At 47.9% G+C, this 23,173-nt stretch overlaps 1 protein-coding gene across 1 annotated transcript in view; it reads right to left on the reverse strand.

Moving 5' to 3' along the window:
- LOC135626023 (cytokinin dehydrogenase 5-like) overlaps positions 1 to 21,811 on the reverse strand; it is a 22,382-nt gene extending 571 nt beyond the window's left edge. The window contains exons 1-2 of the mRNA XM_065131210.1: positions 21,637 to 21,811; positions 20,375 to 21,168 (exon numbers count right to left, since the gene is read on the reverse strand). Of these exons, the coding sequence (XP_064987282.1) occupies positions 20,375 to 21,168; positions 21,637 to 21,811 (969 nt within the window). The remainder of the gene's footprint in view (positions 1 to 20,374; positions 21,169 to 21,636) is intronic.
- Between the last annotated feature and the right edge of the window lie 1,362 nt (positions 21,812 to 23,173).

Below are 23,173 nucleotides of genomic sequence, written 5' to 3' on the forward strand. Positions count from 1 at the left end.
CAACTAAGTAAGTAAACCCGGCCAAATACTTAAAAGTGGAGTTATGGTACAAAGTCAAGCCTTTTTTTCACTGTGGGAATGGTAGTTCAAACACTTTATCGAATGATTTTTCTTTTTATTGATGACAAAGGAAGATAAATGATAAATGTTTGGAATCATGTCAAAATGATATTGAATTTGGTATCAAGTGATAAATGGTTAAAAAATATTTTAGTATTATGTATGTTATACCCAAAATGATTGAAAATATGAATGCTTTGGTATCATGAATGTTATGCCCAAAATGATGTTAATTTTGATATCATACATGAAGTGATGAATGCTTTAGTATCATATAGATTATGTCCAAAGTAATGTTGATTTGTTATCATGTATGAAGTGATGAAATTATGCATGTTATACTTTGATGACTTGAAACTATGATGACTTAAAACTATGATGATGTACAATGTATGAAATTTTGATATGTTATATTGCATTTGATCACTATGATCGAAATTATTTCACTTGAATTCAAAGGTTATAATTTCTTTTGAATTCAAGTTTGTCTTGTCGCAATGGCATATAAATAGGGGAAGTTAAAGGTTAACTCCATCATCAATTGATTGTTATCATCAAAAGGGCGAAGATTATTGAATCTCTGATTTTGATGATGAAATCAATTAATGAATTAATGATCTAATCCATGTGTTGAGATAAGTGATACAGGACTAATTATAATTATAAAATATACAAAATAATTAAAAAAAATGAATATTAGGCCAGAATCAATGATCGAGCATCGGGCCGAATGAATCCGGGGATACACCAAAGGATCGGACGATGTAGTAAAAGCTCGTTGGAAGTTCATCGAGAGTTCACCGAAAGCTCACCAGAAGTTCAATAAGAGTTCATCGAAAGCCCGCTGGAAGATATCTGGGAGTTCACCGGAAGTTCACCAAAAGTTCATCGAGAGTTCGATTGAACAATTGACGTGTCGGACAACTTAGATTGCTTGTATCATAATTGTTTTAGCCTTAACTATCATATTTAAGACTTTAATTTGAGTTAGTTTTGAGATAAATCCTACTATCTCAATTAGGGACTAACTGGGCTCTAAACATGGCTGAATTGGGCAGGTTGGATGGCCCATTCAGTCACTTGGAGCCACGTCAAGCGGTGGAACCGCCCAAACTGGGTGGTGGTACCGTCGGCAATTAATGCTATCAAGCGGTGGTACTACCAGAGCCTAGTCTTCGAACTCTGTTAAGCAATGGTATCGTCTAGACTGGACGATGATACCGTGCAATATCAATCTGTAGGCAGTGGTACCGCCCAGTACTAGTGGTAGTATTATCAGTACCCCGAAAACCCAAGATGAGATACATTTTGACTCTATTTTTGAAGTCACTAGGGCATATAAATACTCGACTCTTTCCTATATGAAAGAGCACGAAAGTATGAACAAAAGTCTTAAGATTTTGGGTTGTAAAAGTGTTAAAAAAGTACTAAATGTCCTTCTCCTCCTTTAGCTTTGTGATTATTCTAAGAGAGGTGTGAGGATTGTAAAAATTATCTCATAAACCTATGAAAAGGAAAAAGAGTTATAAGAGGGCAGTTGGTTTTTGTCCATTGAAGAATAACCATTAGTGTGCACCGATGGTCTCAATAGTGTTAGGATCGAGAGCACTAAGAGGGGGGGGGGTGAATTAGTGCAGCGGAAATCTTATAATAATTTAAAAACCAAAAGCTGCGTTCGTTCAAAAACTATTGTGATGCAAAAGCAAATTCTCAGTTTGTATCTAAGTGCAGTTTGCGTCTAAGTGCAGATTGCGTTTAAGCGCAGTTTTGCGTCTAAGCGCAGTTTTGCGTTTAAGCGCAGTTTTGCGTTTAAACTCAGATTTACGTCTAAATGCAGATTTACGTCTAAACGCAGATTTACGTCTAAACGCAGTTTTACGTCTAAACGTAGTTTTACGTCTAAACGCAGTTTTACGTCTAAACGCAGTTTTACGTCTAAACGTAGATTTACGTCCAAACGCAGTTTTACGTCTAAACGCAGATTTACGTCTAAACGCAGTTTTACGTCTAGACGCAGATTTACGTCTAAACTTTGAAACTCGTTTGTATACTCACAGAAGGCAGTATGCAGTTGAAATCAAGACGTAAACGTGAACTGAAATCTGATGATTGAGCGAGGAAAGCCGATTTACGTCTGAATGCAGTTTTACGTCTAAATGTTGAAACTCGTTCTTAAAATCGTAGAGGACAGATTGAAGTTATTAATAGGATTAAAATGTAAGCGTAAACTGCAAGGAAGCTCGTTCGTAAAAGCGCGGAAAACAGTTCTGCAGAATCAAACGTAAACGTAAGCTGTAATGTATGAAAATATGAAGTTACGTCTGAATGCAGATTTCGAAGAACAGCTCTTAGAACTTGTTCGTGAAAGCGCAGAGAGCAGTAGTGATGAGGGAGGTTTGCAGTAATGATAAAGTACTCGAAATTAAACGCAAACCAGAGATTTAGAGTGGTTCGGTCAGCCTTGACCTACTCCACTTTTGGCTTCCTCCACCGATGAGGTTGCCGACGTCAACTAGGTGCCTTCCTTCAATGGGCGAAGGCCAAACTTCCCTCTTACAATTTCTTCTCCTTTTGACAGGCTTAGGAGACAACCTTTACAGACCTTTCTCTCCTCACTTTACAATTGAAAACTTGAAGAATAGAAGGAGGAGACTTAAAGGCTTTACAACACTTTTGAGCTCTTAGAATCACAGAAAAGATCAAGATTTCGGTATTGGTATGTATCTTTTCAGTGCTGAATGGGTGGGGTATTTATAGGCCCCAACCCAATTCAAAATTCGAGCTCAAAACGATCAAATCGATCAACTCCCAGAATTCTGGGATCAGGCGGTTGCACCTCTCGACTGGAGAGGTGGCACCGCCTGGCAGAGCTCGAAGACTAAGCTCTGCCGATTGCTTCTCTCTGCCAGAGCTCGAAGACTGAGCTCGATGGTTGCATCACCTGGCAGAGCTCGAAGACTGAGCTTGGTGGTTGCATCACCTGGCAGAGCTCGAAATCTGAGCTTGGTGGTTGCATCACTTGGCAGAGCTCCAAACTGAGCTCAAGCTGATGCACCATTCTGCCAGAGCTCGAAGACTGAGCTTGGTGAATGCATCACCTGGCAAAGCTCGAGACTGAGCTCAGGCTGATGCACCACTCTGCCAGAGCTCGAAGACTGAGCTCGGTGGTTGCATCGCCTGGCAGAGCTCGGAACTTGAGCTCTGGCGGTGCAACCTCTTGGCTGGAGCGGTTGCACCTCCCAGCCTTGCAACCCTGGCGGTTGCACCTCCTGGCTGGGGCGGTTGCACCTCTCAACCCCACAGCCCAGGCGGTTGCACCTCCTGGCTGGGGCGGTTGCACCTCTCAACCCCACAGCCCAGGCGGTTGCACCTCCTGGCTGGGGCGGTTGCACCTCCTGGTGCAATCAGGGTCCGAATGGCTCACTCCATTCGACCCACTTTGAATCTTTTCAGGGGCCCAATTGCCCCAAGATTAAGCTAATGGGATCACCTCCCATTTTCATGCTTAATCATCGTGCTAACTACGAATATCTCTAAGACAACTTCTGCAGCTTTGCTCCGATGCGTCAATCGCTTCTTCCGGCGAGTTTCCGGCCAACTTCCGACGATCAACCGACAACCTTCGGTGATCCTTCTGCGGACATCCGGCATACTCCTGGACTTTGCGACGATCCACTTGGCGAGTTCCGACGAGCTTCGCTTGGCAAGCTTCTGGACTTCTCGGATCTGTTCTCTCTGAACCTCCGACGACCGTCCGAACTTCCGTCGAGCTCTCGAACTCCCAACGTGATCCTGATCTTGACTCCGGCGCAACTCCTGCTGCTTGTCTTACTCTCATCGTAGTTAATCCTGCACACTTATCTCAACACATAGATTAGATAACAAATGACAATTGACTTCATCATCAAAATCCGAGATTCAACAATCTCCCCCTTTTTGATGATGACAATCAATTGATAAAGGAGTTGTCCTTAACTCCCCCTATCTATATGCCATAGTTGAGATAAGTCAACCTTGAATTCAAGACCTAAGAATTCAAGTGACGTATTGATAAGTTAGATCAGTTAAACTTATCAATGCTCCCATCATGATGCCTATCATGATGTATCTCTTCAAGAATTATGTCAAGCCATGACATACATCATCAAGTTTGTATGATTGTGTTTGTAACCATTCATCATGTAATCATATAAAGCAACGAAGGACTTTTTACATGATGCTCACATTTGAGATATTCTAGTAAGTTTGCATTTTCTTTACAATATCAGATCAAGACATGATGCAAACTATAGTACATGTTCACATATCTCTTGGTGATGCAAGGATGGCATAACATTTTTTATAGCATCACTCAAGTATTTGCAACTATGACATAGATATGATTATGGCAGTTCAGCTATGACATAGTGTTTATCAATTCATATTTTTCTCCCCCTTTGTAATCAACAAAAAGCATGATAGCATTATCAAGCATAAAAAGGAAGTCATGACACAAATATCACTTTATTGTTTTTGCTTGACGGAGGAAAGTCATTTTCCAAAGAGTTTTCATAAGAGTGTACGGGAACATCCCATTTTTAGCATACAGCCCGAAAAATGAACTTCTTACATGCATTTGGTTAAAAATATTTGTCACATAATTTGCAACATGTTATTTGATCAAGCGTTGTCAAGGCATGTAATAACATCCGAAAAATAATTTTTACTAGTTTAAGTATCCGGACACATCAACATTCCTAATTCTCTTCTTATGTAATCAAATTGTTCTTCACATAGGGGTTTTGTGAAGATATCAGCCAGTTGATGTTTGGTATCAATAAACTCTATGGTTACATCATGATTAGTGACATGATCTCGTATAAAGTGATGTCTAATATCAATGTGTTTTGTTCTTGAGTGTTGTATAGGATTTTTAGTTAAGCATATTGCACTCGTGTTATCACATTTAATGGGAATATCTTTAAGATTCACTTTGTAATCTTCTAAAGTGTTTTTCATCCATACAACTTGTGCACAGCATGCACTTGCTGCAATGTATTCAGCTTCGGTTGTTGATAGGGCAACCGAGTTTTGTTTCTTAGATGACCAGGATACGAGGGCATGTCCTAAAAATTGACATGATCCTGATGTGCTTTTTCTGTCTAGTTTACAGCCAGCGAAGTCCGCATCAGCATAAGCTGTTAATTCAAAATTTTCTGATTTTGGGTACCATAATCCTAGATTGGTAGTTCCATTAAGATATCTGAGTATTCTTTTGACTGCTTTGAGATGAGATATCTTAGGGTCTGATTGAAATCTAGCACAAAGTCCTACACTGAACATGATGTCTGGTCTGGTGGCAGTGAGGTAAAGTAAACTTCCTATCATACCCCTATAGGTTTTTTGATCGAAGCTTTCTCCATTCTCATCAATTTCTAACTTAATGGAGGTGCTCATAGGAGTGTCAATGGCTTTTGAATTGTTCATTTTGAATTTCTTTAGCAGACTCACAGCATATTTGGTTTGACTAATAAAGATGCCATTGCTTAGTTGTTTGATTTGCAGTCCTAAGAAGAATGTTAACTCTCCCATTAGACTCATTTCGAATTCATGACTCATAGTCTTCGAAAAGGATTCACAAAGAGATTCATTTGTAGAACCAAAGATAATATCATCAACATAAATCTGAACAATGAGAAAATCATTTTCAAAATTCTTGATAAATAATGTAGTATCAACCTTGCCTTTTATGAAATTATTTTCAATGAGAAAAGAGCTAAGTCTCTCATACCAAGCCCTTGGGGCTTGTTTTAAACCATAGAGAGCTTTAGTTAATCTAAACACATGATTAGGGTAGCCATTGTTTTCAAATCCAGGAGGTTGTTCAACATAAACTTCTTCGGAAATGAAACCATTTAGAAAAGCGCTTTTAACATCCATTTGAAATAACTTAAAATTATTGCAACTAGCGTAGGCAAGGAGCATCCTTATGGCTTCCAATCGAGCCACAGGTGCGAAGGTTTCTTCGTAATCGATACCTTCTTCTTGGTTGAAACCTTTGGCCACTAATCTAGCCTTGTTTCTAACCACGATACCATTTTCATCTTGCTTGTTTCTAAAGACCCATTTAGTACCAATTACTAAATGGTCATTTGGCTTAGGAACAAGCGTCCACACCTCATTTCTCTCAAATTGATTTAATTCATCTTGCATTGCGATGATCCATGAATCATCTTTCATGGCTTCATCAACACATTTGGGTTCAATTTGGGAGAGAAAAGCGGCGTTGGCACAAAAGTTTTTAAAAGAAGATCGTGTTTGAACCCCCTTTGATGTGTCTCCTAGGATTAGCTCCTTAGGATGAGCATCTATATACTTCCAATCCTTGGGTAAGGATGTTTTGGAAGTGGATGCAACCAAGTTGCTAGTTGGAGACGGGGTTTCGTTTAAATTCAAGGAATCAAAATTAACATCATCATCAAGATCATTTTTCTTAATTTCTGAAATCTCATTGAAAACAACATGGATGGATTCTTCAATAATTAAGGTTCTTTTATTGAAGATGCGAAAAGCTTTAGAAACCGAAGAATAACCAAGAAAGATTCCTTCATCAGACTTAGCATCGAATTTTCCTAAGTTATCCTTTTCATTCAAGATAAAACACTTACACCCAAAGACTTTAAAATATGAGACATTGGGTTTTTTGTTATTCCATAACTCATAAGGAGTTTTGGAGAGTAAGGGTCTTACTAGGACTCTATTTAAAATATAACATGCAGTGTTTACAGCTTCGGCCCAGAAATATTTGGGTAGGCTATGTTCATTCAACATGGTTCTTGCCATTTCTTGCAAATTTCGATTTTTTCTTTCTACTACCCCATTTTGTTGAGGATTTCTTGGAGTAGAGAAGTTATGGTTGTATCCATTGAGTTCACAGAATTCTTGGAAGTCATGGTTTTGAAATTCTCCACCGTGATCACTTCTAATTGACGAAATCATAGATTCCTTCTCATTTTGAACAAGTTTACAAAACTTGGTAAAATGTCTAAAGCATTCATTTTTTTGTTTTAAGAAGTAGGTCCATGTATATCTGCTGTAGTCATCAATAATGACAAAGGCGTATTTGCTACCTCCTAGACTTGATGTAGAGATTGGTCCGAACAAGTCCATATGGATCAATTGTAAGGGCCTAGAGGTGCTTATTTGATTCTTAGCTTTGAAGCAACCCCTAATTTGCTTACCTAATTGGCAAGCATCACATACATTATCTTTGATGAACTTGATATGAGGAATTCCTCTTACAAGTTCTCTAGATGATACTTGATTGATTAGTTTCATGCTAGCATGACCTAATCTTCTATGCCATAGCCAAGCATCCTCATTCATAACGGCAAGGCACATTTCATCACATAAGTCATTGATGTCAATAGTGTAAACGTTGTTTTGTTTTAATGCAATCATAGATATATTTTTGTGTGGTTTTTCAATGATGCAGGCATTAGATTCAAATCTTATAATATATCCTTTATCACATAATTGACTAATGCTCAAGAGGTTATGTTTTAGACCATCAACTAGTAAAACATCTTTAATAGAGAGGTTGGATTTGTTACCTATGGTTCCTTTGCCAATGATTTTACCCTTGTTGTTGTCTCCGAAGGTGACATATCCTTCGTCTATGCTAGAGAGCTTAGAGAATTGAGATGGATCTCCGGTCATATGCCTTGAGCATCCACTATCAAGGTACCATTTCTTGCTCCTAGCTTGCGATTGTTTAGTTTTCTACAAGAAAGAATGATGTTTAGGTACCCATTTGCTTTTGGGTGCCTCATAAATAGATCTACATTTTCTATCATGTTGCATAGAGTTTATCATGGTTCCTTTAGGAACCCAAACTAATTTGTTTGGACTTGTTTTCTTGAATGGACAACAATGTGTCTTGTGTCCAGATTTGCAACAAAAGTTGCACTTGGTTTGGTGTTGAACGTGTAAGATGGGGCCTCTTACAAAGGTAGTTGGATTTCGGTGAGGACTCCTCACAAATCCAATCCCACTTCTTTTGGGAGCATGACCCTTGTTTGTAAGGATCATGTTTAATGACTTGCTACCAACCTCGAATTTCTTCAAGGTGTCCTTAAGTAGCAAGTTTTCTTTTTGTAAAGTTTCTAAATCATGACATTTGATACATGAATTTAAATTATCATGATGTTCGACTTTTAACTTATCAAACTCACAAGTAAGATTATCATGTACCTTTTTTAGCATCTTGTATTTTCTATTTATAACTTTGCATTCATCAAATAAATCATGGAAGGCATTTAATAATTCATCGAAAGATAAATCAGCATCTAATAAATTCGTTACCTCCTCTTCGATAGCCATAAAGGCGTAATGAGCAACTTGCTCGGTGTTGGATTCTTCTTCCTCAGATGCGCTCGAATCATCCCATGTTGCTTGGAGCGCCTTCTTCTTTGTTGTTCTTTTCTTGACTTGGGGACAATCACTTTTGTAATGTCCCGGCTTTTTACATTCGTAGCAGATCACTTGGTCCTTCTTAGGTTCAAGTTTATTTTTCACATCGTTTTTAAACTTGTTTCTTTTGAAGAACTTCTTAAACTTTCTTGTCAAAAATGCTAAGTCATCATCACAGTCCTCATCACTTGAGTTTTCTCTCAAGTGGCATTCAGAAGTTTTAAGTGCCATATCCTTCCTGTTCTTTGGAAGGATGTCTTCTTGCTCTTCATGAGCTTTGCAGGTCATTTCGTAGGTCATTAATGACCCGATTAGTTCTTCAAGAGGGAAATTTCGCAGATCTTTTGCCTCTTGAATTGCGGTGACTTTAGGATCCCAACTCTTAGGAAGGGATCTTAGTATCTTATTAACAAGCTCAAAATCCGAAAAACTCTTTCCGAGTCCTTTTAGACCGTTGACGACATCCGTGAAACGGGTAAACATGTCGCCAATGGTTTCACTCGGTTTCATTCGAAAAAGTTCAAAAGAATGTAGCAACAAATTGATTTTTGACTCTTTCACTCTACTTGTGCCCTCGTGGGTCACTTCAAGTGTGTGCCAAATATCAAAAGCAGTTTCGCAAGTTGAAACACGATTAAATTCGTTTTTATCTAGTGCGCAAAATAAGGCATTCATAGCCTTTGCGTTAAGAGCGAAAGCCTTCTTCTCCAAATCGTTCCAATCGATCATTGGAAGAGAAGATTTTGAAAATCCATTTTCAACAAGGTTCCATAGTTCAAAATCCATAGAAATAAGAAAGATCCTCATTCGGGTCTTCCAGTAAGTGTAGTCCGTTCCACTGAACATGGGTGGATGTGTAATCGAATACCCCTCTTGGTTTCCGGCGTATGCCATCTCTCTTGGGTTTTAATCCTTTAGAGAGTTAACCTTGCTCTGATACCAATTGTTAGGATCGAGAGCACTAAGAGGGGGGGGGTGAATTAGTGCAGCGGAAATCTTATAATAATTTAAAAACCAAAAGCTGCGTTCGTTCAAAAACTATTGTGATGCAAAAGCAAATTCTCAGTTTGTATCTAAGTGCAGTTTGCGTCTAAGTGCAGATTGCGTTTAAGCGCAGTTTTGCGTCTAAGCGCAGTTTTGCGTTTAAACTCAGATTTACGTCTAAATGCAGATTTACGTCTAAACGCAGATTTACGTCTAAACGCAGTTTTACGTCTAAACGTAGTTTTACGTCTAAACGCAGTTTTACGTCTAAACGCAGTTTTACGTCTAAACGTAGATTTACGTCCAAACGCAGTTTTACGTCTAAACGCAGATTTACGTCTAAACGCAGTTTTACGTCTAGACGCAGATTTACGTCTAAACTTTGAAACTCGTTTGTATACTCACAGAAGGCAGTATGCAGTTGAAATCAAGACGTAAACGTGAACTGAAATCTGATGATTGAGCGAGGAAAGCCAATTTACGTCTGAATGCAGTTTTACGTCTAAATGTTGAAACTCGTTCTTAAAATCGTAGAGGACAGATTGCAGTTATTAATAGGATTAAAATGTAAGCGTAAACTGCAAGGAAGCTCGTTCGTAAAAGCGCGGAAAACAGTTCTGCAGAATCAAACGTAAACGTAAGCTGTAATGTATGAAAATATGAAGTTACGTCTGAATGCAGATTTCGAAGAACAGCTCTTAGAACTTGTTCGTGAAAGCGCAGAGAGCAGTAGTGATGAGGGAGGTTTGCAGTAATGATAAAGTACTCGAAATTAAACGCAAACCAGAGATTTAGAGTGGTTCGGTCAGCCTTGACCTACTCCACTTTTGGCTTCCTCCACCGATGAGGTTGCCGACGTCAACTAGGTGCCTTCCTTCAATGGGCGAAGGCCAAACTTCCCTCTTACAATTTCTTCTCCTTTTGACAGGCTTAGGAGACAACCTTTACAGACCTTTCTCTCCTCACTTTACAATTGAAAACTTGAAGAATAGAAGGAGGAGACTTAAAGGCTTTACAACACTTTTGAGCTCTTAGAATCACAGAAAAGATCAAGATTTCGGTATTGGTCTGTATCTTTTCAGTGCTGAATGGGTGGGGTATTTATAGGCCCCAACCCAATTCAAAATTCGAGCTCAAAACGATCAAATCGATCAACTCCCAGAATTCTGGGATCAGGCGGTTGCACCTCTCGACTGGAGAGGTGGCACCGCCTGGCAGAGCTCGAAGACTGAGCTCTGCCGATTGCTTCTCTCTGCCAGAGCTCGAAGACTGAGCTCGATGGTTGCATCACCTGGCAGAGCTCGAAGACTGAGCTTGGTGGTTGCATCACCTGGCAGAGCTCGAAATCTGAGCTTGGTGGTTGCATCACTTGGCAGAGCTCCAAACTGAGCTCAAGCTGATGCACCATTCTGCCAGAGCTCGAAGACTGAGCTTGGTGAATGCATCACCTGGCAAAGCTCGAGACTGAGCTCAGGCTGATGCACCACTCTGCCAGAGCTCGAAGACTGAGCTCGGTGGTTGCATCGCCTGGCAGAGCTCGGAACTTGAGCTCTGGCGGTGCAACCTCTTGGCTGGAGCGGTTGCACCTCCCAGCCTTGCAACCCTGGCGGTTGCACCTCCTGGCTGGGGCGGTTGCACCTCTCAACCCCACAGCCCAGGCGGTTGCACCTCCTGGCTGGGGCGGTTGCACCTCTCAACCCCACAGCCCAGGCGGTTGCACCTCCTGGCTGGGGCGGTTGCACCTCCTGGTGCAATCAGGGTCCGAATGGCTCACTCCATTCGACCCACTTTGAATCTTTTCAGGGGCCCAATTGCCCCAAGATTAAGCTAATGGGATCACCTCCCATTTTCATGCTTAATCATCGTGCTAACTACGAATATCTCTAAGACAACTTCTGCAGCTTTGCTCCGATGCGTCAATCGCTTCTTCCGGCGAGTTTCCGGCCAACTTCCGACGATCAACCGACAACCTTCGGTGATCCTTCTGCGGACATCCGGCATACTCCTGGACTTTGCGACGATCCACTTGGCGAGTTCCGACGAGCTTCGCTTGGCAAGCTTCTGGACTTCTCGGATCTGTTCTCTCTGAACCTCCGACGACCGTCCGAACTTCCGTCGAGCTCTCGAACTCCCAACGTGATCCTGATCTTGACTCCGGCGCAACTCCTGCTGCTTGTCTTACTCTCATCGTAGTTAATCCTGCACACTTATCTCAACACATAGATTAGATAACAAATGACAATTGACTTCATCATCAAAATCCGAGATTCAACAAATAGAAGAGGAACCAAGAGTGGACGTAGGTCATGACGATCGAATAACTATAAATTTGGTGTGCACTCTCTTTCTGCTATTTGTTACGGAAAGTAACTTTTTTAGCCGTGGCGTCAGGGCCATCGCGGCTTGGTTCAGGTCCGGAAGGCGGTGATCTCCGTGAGGGGCGCTCCTCGAGGTCTCCCGGCGGCTGTGCGTGGCGGTTCGGGTCGGGACGTTGGGTCTACAGGTTGACCGCAGCTCGGGTCGGCAGGTCGGCCGCAGCTCGGGTCGGCAGGTCGGCCACAGCACCTGAAGAGTCGACCGTCTGGTACCTGCACAAAGGTCGGGCCGAGGCGCTCGGCCCGACCCCTCCGACGGCTAAGTTAGCGATGTGGAGGGGGTTTTGGAGGAAGAGATGCCTCCTTCCAAGTGTGGAGTGTGAGTGTGCCCCCCTTTCTGTTTAGGACTCAGGGGTATTTATAGATGAGGTTTGATGTTACCTGACGTAGCTGTCTGCAAGGCAGGACTGTACCTTTGGTGGCGTCTGACATTGCCACTGGGGTTGCGTGGGTGGCCGAGCTGCTGCAGGGTATGGCATGCCTCGGGCAGCGTGTCGCTCAGGGTGCTGTTGTCATGACGTGTCACATCACCGTTTTTACCCCTATCAGATGCCCCCCCCCCAGAAAGGAGCTATGCGTCGGTTTTTGCATGCAGGGAGTCCGATGCACGGCTTCTTACTTCAGGCGGGTTGTTCATGAGGATCCGAGGGGCACGACGCAGGCAGGCCGGCCGCGCGAACGCAATTTCGGGGAGAATGGAGCCGAGGAGCATAAGGCTGTTGGACAGGTTGGGCCGGCGAGTCGCAGGTCGGAGATCGAACTGGAGCGACTCGGGATATGATTGAACTGATGAGCCGCAAGTTGGAGATCGAACTGGAGCGACTCGTAATGAGCGGATCGACGAGTCGTAAGTCGGGAACTGAACTGGAGCTACTCGTAATGAGCGGATCGACGAGTCGTAAGTCGGAGATCGAACTGGAGCGACTCGTAATGAGCGGATCGACGAGTCGTAAGTCGGGAACTGAACTGGAGTGACTCGTGATATGATTGGATCGACGAGTCGCAAGTCGGAGGCCGAACTGGAGCTACTCGTAATGAGCGGATCGACGAGTCGTAAGTCGAAGATCGAACTGGAGCGACTCGTAATGAGCGGATCGACGAGTCGTAAGTCGGGAACTGAACTGGAGTGACTTGTGATATGATTGGATCGACGAGTCGCAAGTCGGAGGCCGAACTGGAGCGACTCGTGATATGATTGGATCGACGAGTCGCAAGTCGGAGGCCGAATTGGAGCGACTCGTTATATGACTGGATCGACGAGTTGCAAGTCGGGAACTGAACTGGAGCGACTCGTAATATGACTGGATCGACGAGTCGCAAGTCGGAGGCCGAACTGGAGCGACTCGTAATATGACTGGATCGCCGAGCTGCAAGTCGGGAAATGAACTGGGGCGGCTCGGGGTATGGTCTGAGCCGGCGAGTCGCAAGTCGAAGATCGAACTGGAGCGACTCGGGCTATGCTCTGAGCCGGCGAGTCACAAGTCGGAGATCGAATTGGAGCGACTCGGGCTATGAGCCAAGGAGCACGACGCAGGCGGGGAGGCCGCGCGAGTGTGTCTCGGGTTATGGGCGACATGCGACCGATGAGCACATCTCAATCGGGAAGCCGAGCAGAGGTCGTGGTCTTGGACAACGTGCGGGCGAGGAGCACGATCAAGCGGTAGGCCGCGTAGGCGTGTCTCGGGTGATCGGCCGAGCCGGTGAGTCGCAAGTCAGAGATCGAATTGGAGCGACTCGGGCTATGAGCCAAGCCGACGAGTCACAAGTCGGTGGTCGAACTAGAGTGACTCGGGCTTATGAACCGAGGAGCACGACAGGCAGGCAGGCCGCGTGGGCGTGTCTCGATCGACACGCAGCCGAGGAGCACAACTCCGTCGGGCAAGCCGATCAGAGGTGGTCTCGGGCAACATGTTGCCGAGGAGTATGACGCGGGCGGGCAAGCCGCGCTGAGGTGGGCTCGGCCGTCTATGGCCGAGGAATATGGCAAAAGCCGGGAACTCGATTCTGGCTTTTCTAGACCACGCTGAGGTGAACTCGGCGGTGTGGGGCCGAGAAGCTCGACGCAGGTAGGCTGCGGCCGAGTGACACCGCTCGGGCGGGCAGGCCGTTCTGAGGGGAGCTCGGCATCGTGTGGCCGAGGGGTTCGGCGCAGGAGGGTCGACCACGCAGGTGCGTCTCGGGAACATGGTGCCAAGGAGCACGACGCAGGCGGGCAGGCCGCGTAGGTCTGTCTCGGGAACATGGGGCCAAGGAACACGACGTAGGCGGGCAGGCCGCGCAGGTCTGTCTTGGGAACATGGGGCCAAGGAACACGACGCAGGCGGGCAGGCCGCGCAGGTCTGTCTCGGGAACATGGGGCCAAGGAACACGGCGCAGGCGGGCAGGCCGCGTGGGCGTGTTCGCGAGGGCCATGCGGCCGAGTAGCACGACGTGCGTCGGGCTGACCGCGCAGGCGTGGTCGCGAGGGCCATGCGGCCGAGTAGCACGACGTGCGTCGGGTTGACCACGTAGGCGTGGTCGCGAGGGCCATGCGGCCGAGTGGCACGACGCAGGCGGGCATACCGCGCATGGGGCCGAGGCAGCAGGCTGCGTCGTCAGTCGAGGAGCTGACGCGGGCTGGCCGCGCATGGGGCCGCCGAGGCAGCAGGTTGCGCTGGCTGGTCGCGCCCGGGGCGCCGACGCGGGCGGGCTGTTCGCGCGCGGGGCGCCGATGCAGGCAGGCTGTTCGTGGGAGCAAGCTACGCCGTTAGCCGAGGCGCTCGGGCTGGTCGCGCGCGTGGGGCCGAGGCGCACTGTAACGGACAAACTTCTAAACAAGATGTTGGATGTAATGCTTATGTCTGTCCGTTGTCTTTTGGCATGTTCATGCCTTGTACAGCAGGTAGAGGGGCGGCCGAAGGCTTATAAGTCCCATTTTAGTTGGGTTGGTGGCCTCTTTAGGCTTGTAAATAAAGGTTGTGTCATGTGGACACGTGCGAGAGCTTTTCGGTCTGTAATGGACCATTTTACCCTTTGTTGTGCAACTGTTCAGAGCTTGTAAAGTCTGTTTGTAATTTGCATTGTCTATGAAGTGTTTTTCGGACATGTTTGCTTGTGGATCCCGATTGAGGCGTTCTTTTTAACCCGTTCTCTCTTTTGTTGGTCCTAAGGGACAATAGGAGGCTTCGGGGAGGCTGACCTTTGCGGACGGACGCGCGAGGGTGCCGCACGCCTTAGGCAAAACCAGCTAAGGTCGTGACAATATGGTATCAGAGCGGGACAAGCACTCATAGAAACACTTGACATGCAAACGTGGGGGACCTAGCAGGGCTGCGTTGAGGGCAGTCAGCACACGCGCGACCGTCTGAGGGAAAACGGGCATGGAGATGTAGGGAAAGGAGTCGCTCAGAGGAGCGAGCATCCGAGATTGGCATTCAGAGGAATGGCCAACCCTTCGCGCAAGAGGCACCACGAGAACAGGCAAGCTTGGTTGAATGCGGAGCGCACAAAGGCTGGGATGGCTGAGTTTGAGCTACGACTCAACGTTGACAACTATACTTGATGGTGCTCTAGGCAAGCGAGGCGCTTGGCAAGAATGAGACCATCCAAGGTGGAATGAGTTGCTCAACGACCAAAAGAGTTATGCAAAGCTCACAAAGGTGAGGGGAATTGCTAACTCGAAGAATTTGGTACTCATGCATGGGCTTGTATGCGGACGATGGAATGTTCGTGGCCATCCCAAGGCGACCGAGACTCGGTGCCATGGAGCATTGAAACTTTCTCTTCGGTAGGCGAAGGATACGTCCGGAGGAGGCTGAAATGTGCAACGAGTTCAGCATGTTGCTAGGCCTTGAGGGGTGCAGCGGTGGTTGTATTGACGTGGAGGCACAATCTAGCAAGTGCGTCTGCAGGAGGCAGAACAATGCACAGTTTGTTCAGCAGATCGGAGTAGTCCAAGGGGATGGTGGTCTCCGAAACGAAGAGAGATGTTGCTCCAACGGGACAGTTATCCAGGAGGGATAAGTCTCGGCACTCCAGAGGGAGAATCATGTGAGACGGACTTCACATGTTGAGGAGGAGTACCTCACAAACAACAACTTCACGAAGCTCGATGGACCGAGCAAGCGGCGAGGAGTTGTCGCTTGATCTCGCTCGAGAGAATGCATTGGTGGATGCATTGCGAGATCAAGTGGGGGAGCAACCTGAAGCAACTTAAATGAAGGCACACTTAGAGTCGATATGGAGATCGGACTCAAGGGAGGGCTGACCCGTGGAATGGTGGGCGCGAGGGCCACCATCGACTCAATGCAAAAACGAGGAGCGGAGCAACTTGGGTGTAACTTGGCGAAGTACCCAAGCCGCATGAAGGGAGCCAGCATAGAAGTTGGAACATGGAGCAGAGGCATAGTACTTTCCTTAGACAGAGGTCAAGGACATGAACCCTTGCAGAGGCAAGAGTAGGATCATGTCGTTCCATGGGTCCTTCTTTCTGACGGAGCGGGCTCATCTTGCATGGTGCCAAAGACGAAGGGAGCTTCGCGGCACATGCACCTTAACTCGGAGAAGCATTTAATGGAGGAACTGAGGCGACTCAATTTGCGGAGGCAAAGTTGGGTTCAGAAGGGCCTTAGCACGAGGCAAGGGGACGCAGAGGCGGGTACTCTTGAAGAATATGCCACAGTGTTGCCATTCAAGTTGCCATGAAGGAAGCAGTGCGCAGCGGAGATTGTGCTGGTAGGGGCAGAGGCCCAGGATCCAGACAATGGTGCACAAACTATAGTGAAGTCGGTGGACTTCGGGAGCTACTAGGCGACGGACTGTCCTAGAGCGGTGCTTCATCTAGGTGTGACCCAAGAGTGGGTGGATGAAGGTCGATTGCCAAAGGAGCGAACAAATTCGAAAGTGGAGGAGACCCTGCGATGTATTGGCAGAGGCCACACATGGAGGGTTCACAATTCGAGTTTATTCCACAAGGATCAGAATGCAATGGAGATGTCACCAGGAGGCGACATGGTGCAGCGGATCGTGGTGGAACAGTTTGTGGCAATGCGACGCACACGACATTGTCCCGTGAGGGATGAGATCATATGGAGGTATGATCAGGAGCTACTGGGAGCTCCGCTTTGGTGAACAACACGACGGCAATAAGGGCTATGGATTCAAGGAGTGAAGGCCATGGTACCGCAGAGGCGGGTCTTCCGGGCGTGCACCGAATTTTGCATCGGATGAAAACCTTGGTCATCAGCATATGGGGGCTGGGTTCCACCAAGGGAAGAGTTCGAATGCAAGTACCAGTGAGTTCCATGGGAGGGACTTGATCATGCAGAGGTATGATCGAAGCAGCTGGAGAGTTGGACTGCTCCAGAGCTCATATTCGCTTAAGGGAGCCCGACAAGTCAGAGGACAAGGTCGAGTAAGCGAACGTTGCTACCAAGGAAGCTAAGGAGAATAGAATCGCTGCAAACTCTACAACGTGATGGCAGAGGCCATGCATGGGAGTTGCAGTCTGTCTTTCCATCGACCAAACGGACTGCTTGGAGAACACAGTGGTGTTGAAGCAGGGGGTCGAAAGGGGCGAGGAAGCGACGACGAGTCCAGAGGGACTTAGCTACCCAAAATCAAGCATCAGTTAGAATGGAGGTGGACTCAGAGGAGTGCCACGGAGACATCTCTACTGATTGTGAAGAAAAGGGATACAGAGGCGAGGCGACGGATAGTAGGGCCATGGGCATGGCAGCGCCATGGTACCGCAGAGGCGGGACTTCCGTGCAAGTCATTGATCCCTTGCTCTCATGGGGGGAGAGCGCTTGGTCGTGAAAGGGGCCGAGGAGGTGGAGCATGCAAAGGCAATCTCCAAGTACCGAGACAAGGCTGAAGGGCAGAGGCCAAGAAACTTCGTAAGACCGGTGTCAACAAGTTTCTCATCAAGATAGCCGTAAGTGAAGGACTTCAGGTCATGCAAGGGTGCACGACCAAGGAACGAAGCAAGCAGTACACGGTGCTGTACCTTTACTACTCAGTGGAGTAGGCGACAGGGTTGATGGAGAAGACGGTACAATCCCAGAGGCGATCTCATCTATCAGAGAATTACTCCAAGTTGGGGTGAAAACTTCTTGCATTCCAGAAGTTCAATGACATTGAGAAGGTGAATCACAGTAGCTAACTCAATGCAAGGAGTGCAAACACTTCAAGTGCTTCAGAAGTGTGAGCAAAGAGCAGGCGAAGGCCAGTAACCAGCTCGATGCATGAAGTACAACCTCGAGGAGGCGGGCGAAGTCAAGTAACTTTTGCCTTCTCAACTCTTAAGAGAATGGGCGAAACTGAGTACCCCAATTCTCTTATCTATCCAGCAGAGGAGCGCTGCACAAGTTCAAAGACCCTTCGAAGATAATGGAAGACAATAGTTGTCAAATCCTCACCAACGGTGATCAGTGCTACTGAGAGTAGATTGTCCGCCTCATTTCCCTACGAAATGCCAATCGAAAGCGGAAGTGATGCGAACCTACTTGGATGTGACAACTAACTGAAAGAAGAGTCAATGAGCAGATTTTGTGGAGGAAGGACCCAAAACTTCGGAAGTTTGCGAGGCGATGCTCGTTAAAGCTCCAACAAGCATCCACCCAGTTCAAGCAGTATGGGGAAATTTTGAGAGACTGGCGCAGTAAGGATGGTCTTTTCCTTCATTTGGTGGATCCGCAGGAATCAACGAGGATCAATATAACTCAGCCAACCCCACACCAGAGTCAGAGTCATTGGCGAGTTGAAACAACATGGCGGATCAAAGGTTCGACTACTCAGAAACAGCAGCGGAGAGCAGCTGGGAGCCAGGAGGCGCATTGCAGCTGGAGCAGAAGATTGAAGACTCAGCAAAGGCGAAGAGTTGCAGTGTTCACAAAGGCTTCGACGAGGATGTCGAAGGGATAAGTGGGGGAGAATGTAACGGACAAACTTCTAAACAAGATGTTGGATGTAATGCTTATGTCTGTTCGTTATCTTTTGGCATGTTCATGCCTTGTACAGCAGGTAGAGGGGCGGCCGAAGGCTTATAAGTCCCATTTTAGTTGGGTTGGTGGCCTCTTTAGGCTTGTAAATAAAGGTTGTGTCATGTGGACACGTGTGAGAGCTTTTCGGTCTGTAATGGACCATTTTACCCTTTGTTGTGCAACTGTTCAGAGCTTGTAAAGTCTGTTTGTAATTTGCATTGTCTATGAAGTGTTTTTCGGACATGTTTGCTTGTGGATCCCGATTGAGGCGTTCTTTTTAACCCGTTCTCTCTTTTGTTGGTCCTAAGGGACAATGGGAGGCTTCGGGGAGGCTGACCTTTGCGGACGGACGCGCGAGGGTGCCGCACGCCTTAGGCAAAACCAGCTAAGGTCGTGACAGCACGTGGGACCGAGGGGTCGAGGCGCGCGCGGGGCCGAGGAGCCGAGGCAGCGAGGCAGCAAGGCAGCGTGCTACTTGCTGCGCATGGGGCCGAGTGGCCGAGGCAGCGAGCTGCGGGCCGCGCATGAGGCCGAGTGGCCAAGGCAGCGTGTTGGCTGCGCGTGAGGCCGAGTGGCCGAGGCAGCGAGGCTGCTTGCTGGCTGCGCGTGAGGCCGAGGAGCCAAGGCAGCGAGGCAGCAAGGCAGCGTGCTACTTGCTGCGCATGGGGCCGAGTGGCCGAGGCAGCGAGCTGCTGGCCGCGCATGAGGCCGAGTGGCCAAGGCAGCGAGGCTGCTGGCCGCGCATGAGGCCGAGTGGCCAAGGCAGCAGGCAGCAAGGCAGCGTGCTGGCTGCGCATGAGGCCGAGTGGCCGAGGCAGCGTGTTGGCTGCGCGTGAGGCCGAGTGGCCGAGGCAGCGAGGCTGCTTGCTGGCTGCGCGTGAGGCCGAGGAGCCGAGGCAGCGAGGCAGCAAGGCAGCGTGCTACTTGCTGCGCATGGGGCCGAGTGGCCGAGGCAGCGAGCTGCTGGCCGCGCATGAGGCCGAGTGGCCAAGGCAGCGAGGCTGCTGGCCGCGCATGAGGCCGAGTGGCCCAGGCAGCGAGGCTGCTTGCTGGCTGCGCACGAGGCCGAGGAGCCGAGGCAGCGAGGCAGCAAGGCAGCGTGCTACTTGCTGCGCATGGGGCCGAGTGGCCGAGGCAGCGAGCTGCTGGCCGCGCATGAGGCCGAGTGGCCAAGGCAGCGAGGCTGCTTGCTGGCTGCGCGTGAGGCCGAGGAGCCGAGGCAGCGAGGCAGCAAGGCAGCGTGCTACTTGCTGCGCATGGGGCCGAGTGGCCGAGGCAGCGAGGCTGCTGGCCGCGCATGAGGCCGAGTGGCCAAGGCAGCGAGGCTGCTTGCTGGCTGCGCGTGAGGCCGAGGAGCCGAGGTAGCGAGGCAGCAAGGCAGCGTGCTACTTGCTGCGCATGGGGCCGAGTGGCCGAGGCAGCGAGGCTGCTGGCCGCGCATGAGGCCGAGTGGCCAAGGCAGCGAGGCTGCTTGCTGGCTGCGCACGAGGCCGAGGAGCCGAGGCACCGAGGCAGCAGCGTGTTGGAGTGAACAGAGCTTACCTTAACAGGGTTCTTGGGGGAGAAGAAGGACGACCTCCAGTTGTTGATGAGGCCTTCATCAATGATGACGAAGCCTTCGATGTAGTCGAACCTTTCGCTCCGGTGGGCGCTGTGGAGCGAGACGAGGAGCTCCTGGTCTCTGGTGAAGGCCGCGAAGTCTGAGTACAGTACTCGGATCCATCTCACCCCGTGAGGAGCTGTCTCCAGTGCAATCCGGGCTCTGATGATGATCCCAAACTGTCCCAGACCACCGAGAACTCCATGGAACAGCTCTGAGTTCTGCTCTTCTGAGCATGTTATCAGCTCGCCCTTGCCTGTGACCATATCGAGCTCGTGGACATTGCTGATCTGAGGTCCGTGGTGAAAGGCTGGCCCGCTTACGCCGGCGTTGGAGAGAGTGCTGCCGACCGACAAGTAGAGGTAGTCGGTCCACGACTTGGGCGCGAGGCTGCCGTTGGCTAGCGTCCAGTTCAACACATCGACCTGGAGATCACCCCCCGAGGCGTCGACATAGTACTCGCCCGTGGACGGCGAGCACGTCGGCTCCAGGCGGGGCGCGATCCGGCCGCGACTCATCTGGACCACGACGTCGTCCGGCGAGAGCGTCTGGCCCTTGATCGAGTGGCTGTATCCCCTGGCGGAGACCAGCAACCAGCGGGCCGCACGCGTGGGACCGAGGGGCCGATGCGGGCGGAGGCGCGCGGGGCCGAGCCGCGCGCGTGGGGCCGAGCCGCGCGCGTGGGGCCGAGGAGCCGAGAACAACCCCAGAAGTCGCTGCTGTTGGTGTAGGTCGGCTGCAGTGGAGCAACCAAGAAGAAGACTAACGTACCGTCATTCCGGGCCCTTCCTCTAGCGCCATTCTGTTACGGAAAGTAACTTTTTTAGCCGTGGCGTCGGGGCCATCGCGGCTTGGTTCGGGTCCAGAAGGTGGTGATCTCCGTGAGGGGCGCTCCTCGAGGTCTCCCGGCGGCTGTGCGTGGCGGTTCGGGTCGGGACGTCGGGTCCGCAGGTCGATCGCAGCTCGGGTCGGCAGGTCGGCCGCAGCTCGGGTCGGCAGGTCGGCCACAGCACCTGAAGAGTCGACCGTCTGGTACCTGCACAAAGGTCGGGCCGAGACGCTCGGCCCGACCCCTCCGACGGCTAAGTTAGCGATGTGGAGGGGGTTTTGGAGGAAGAGATGCCTCCTTCCAAGTGTGGAGTGTGAGTGTGCCCCCCTTTCTGTTTAGGACTCAGGGGTATTTATATATGAGGTTTGATGTTACCTGACGTAGCTGTCTGCAAGGCAGGACTGTACCTTTGGTGGCGTCTGACATTGCCACTGGGGTTGCGTGGGAGGCCGAGCTGCTGCAGGGTATGGCGTGCCTCGGGCAGCGTGTCGCTCAGGGTGCTACTGTCATGACGTGTCACATCACCGTTTTTACCCCTATCACTATTCATTACTATTGATCTTTGTTTTAATTGTTTATTACATTTACTTCAAGTGAAGCACACTTTCAATATCATTTTCGAAATGGGTTTAATCAAATCAAGCTTTTTCAAATAATTGAATTTTTCGAATTGATGTAATTTTTATCGTACACACTAATTTCCCCCTCTTAGTGTCGATTTTAGTCCTAACATAAGTTGACTTGAGTTTTCATAAATGTTTGAGTAATGTGATGTATGATTATAAACTGCACGAGTTTTATGGATATGAAATTATGATGTTTGAATATTTTTCAGTATTATCAAATATTAGTTTGGATCTTAGATTGGATTGCTAATGGATTATAATATTCTTAATTTAAGATAGGTTCAAGCCTCTTGAATGTGATAATTAGGAGTGGTGGTAGCCAACCTTAAAAGGGCAAATAAATAATTATTCACTCTTCGAGTAGTTTATATATAGTCCCCGTAGTAGCCTAGTACATTCATAGTCGATGAGTTGAGTGAGTTATTATTGTCACGATCCGAGGCTGATGAGCTAACTAGCCAATAACTTCATTTTGGTCCTTCAACCATGGACCAAAATGCTTAAGTAGGAGCTGTCATAATACACTCATCAGGCCCATATAAGCCAATCATAGTCATTGCCCACTTCTGATTTGGGACTAAGTGGGGTGTTACAATTATGGGATGATAATTCATTGAATAAGAAGAAGTTCTGACACATGCAACTCATAACCAGCTCGGTAATGAACCTAGAGGGTTACACACATATGGTGGATGATGCAATGAATAGAGCATTGGATATGTGATATCCAATAAGCCCCTGTTTTATTAGATCTATTGGGTGAGACCCAATAAAAACTTAGAATGGATAATTAGATAGAGATCTAATTTTCATTAAGCTAGGGATAATTAGATAGAGATCTAATACCCAAAAGAGCACAATCCACTAGGGTTAGCAAAAAAGGCTCTATATAAAAGGGATATGGGACTAAAAGGGTTATAAGGCTGGTGGACCCAATAGCTGCCACCTCATTGACTTCTCTCCCAACTTCTTCCTCAGCCGACTATCCCCCTCGCTGGTGCAAGAGGGTAGCAAGAAGGACTACCCTTGCTACGTGGTGGTGGTGTGCGAAAGTGAGGAAAGAACGCGTTGTGAGAGGAGGTACATTGCTGCTTCATCCGCCGTGTGAATCATCACTAGAGAGGAGAACGTGAGATCTCTTTTATTTATGGTTGGGGATCTACAGATCAAGGATATACGAGTTTCCTTAGGGGAGAGCATCTAACGAATCTTACATAGTTTTCAGTTTCATAAGTTTTTCACTACCAACTATCGCACGGGATTTGATATAAATCCATTTTTGATAA

Source organism: Musa acuminata, chromosome BXJ2-10 (assembly GCF_036884655.1).
Source record: "Musa acuminata AAA Group cultivar baxijiao chromosome BXJ2-10, Cavendish_Baxijiao_AAA, whole genome shotgun sequence".
Lineage (NCBI taxonomy): Eukaryota > Viridiplantae > Streptophyta > Magnoliopsida > Zingiberales > Musaceae > Musa > Musa acuminata.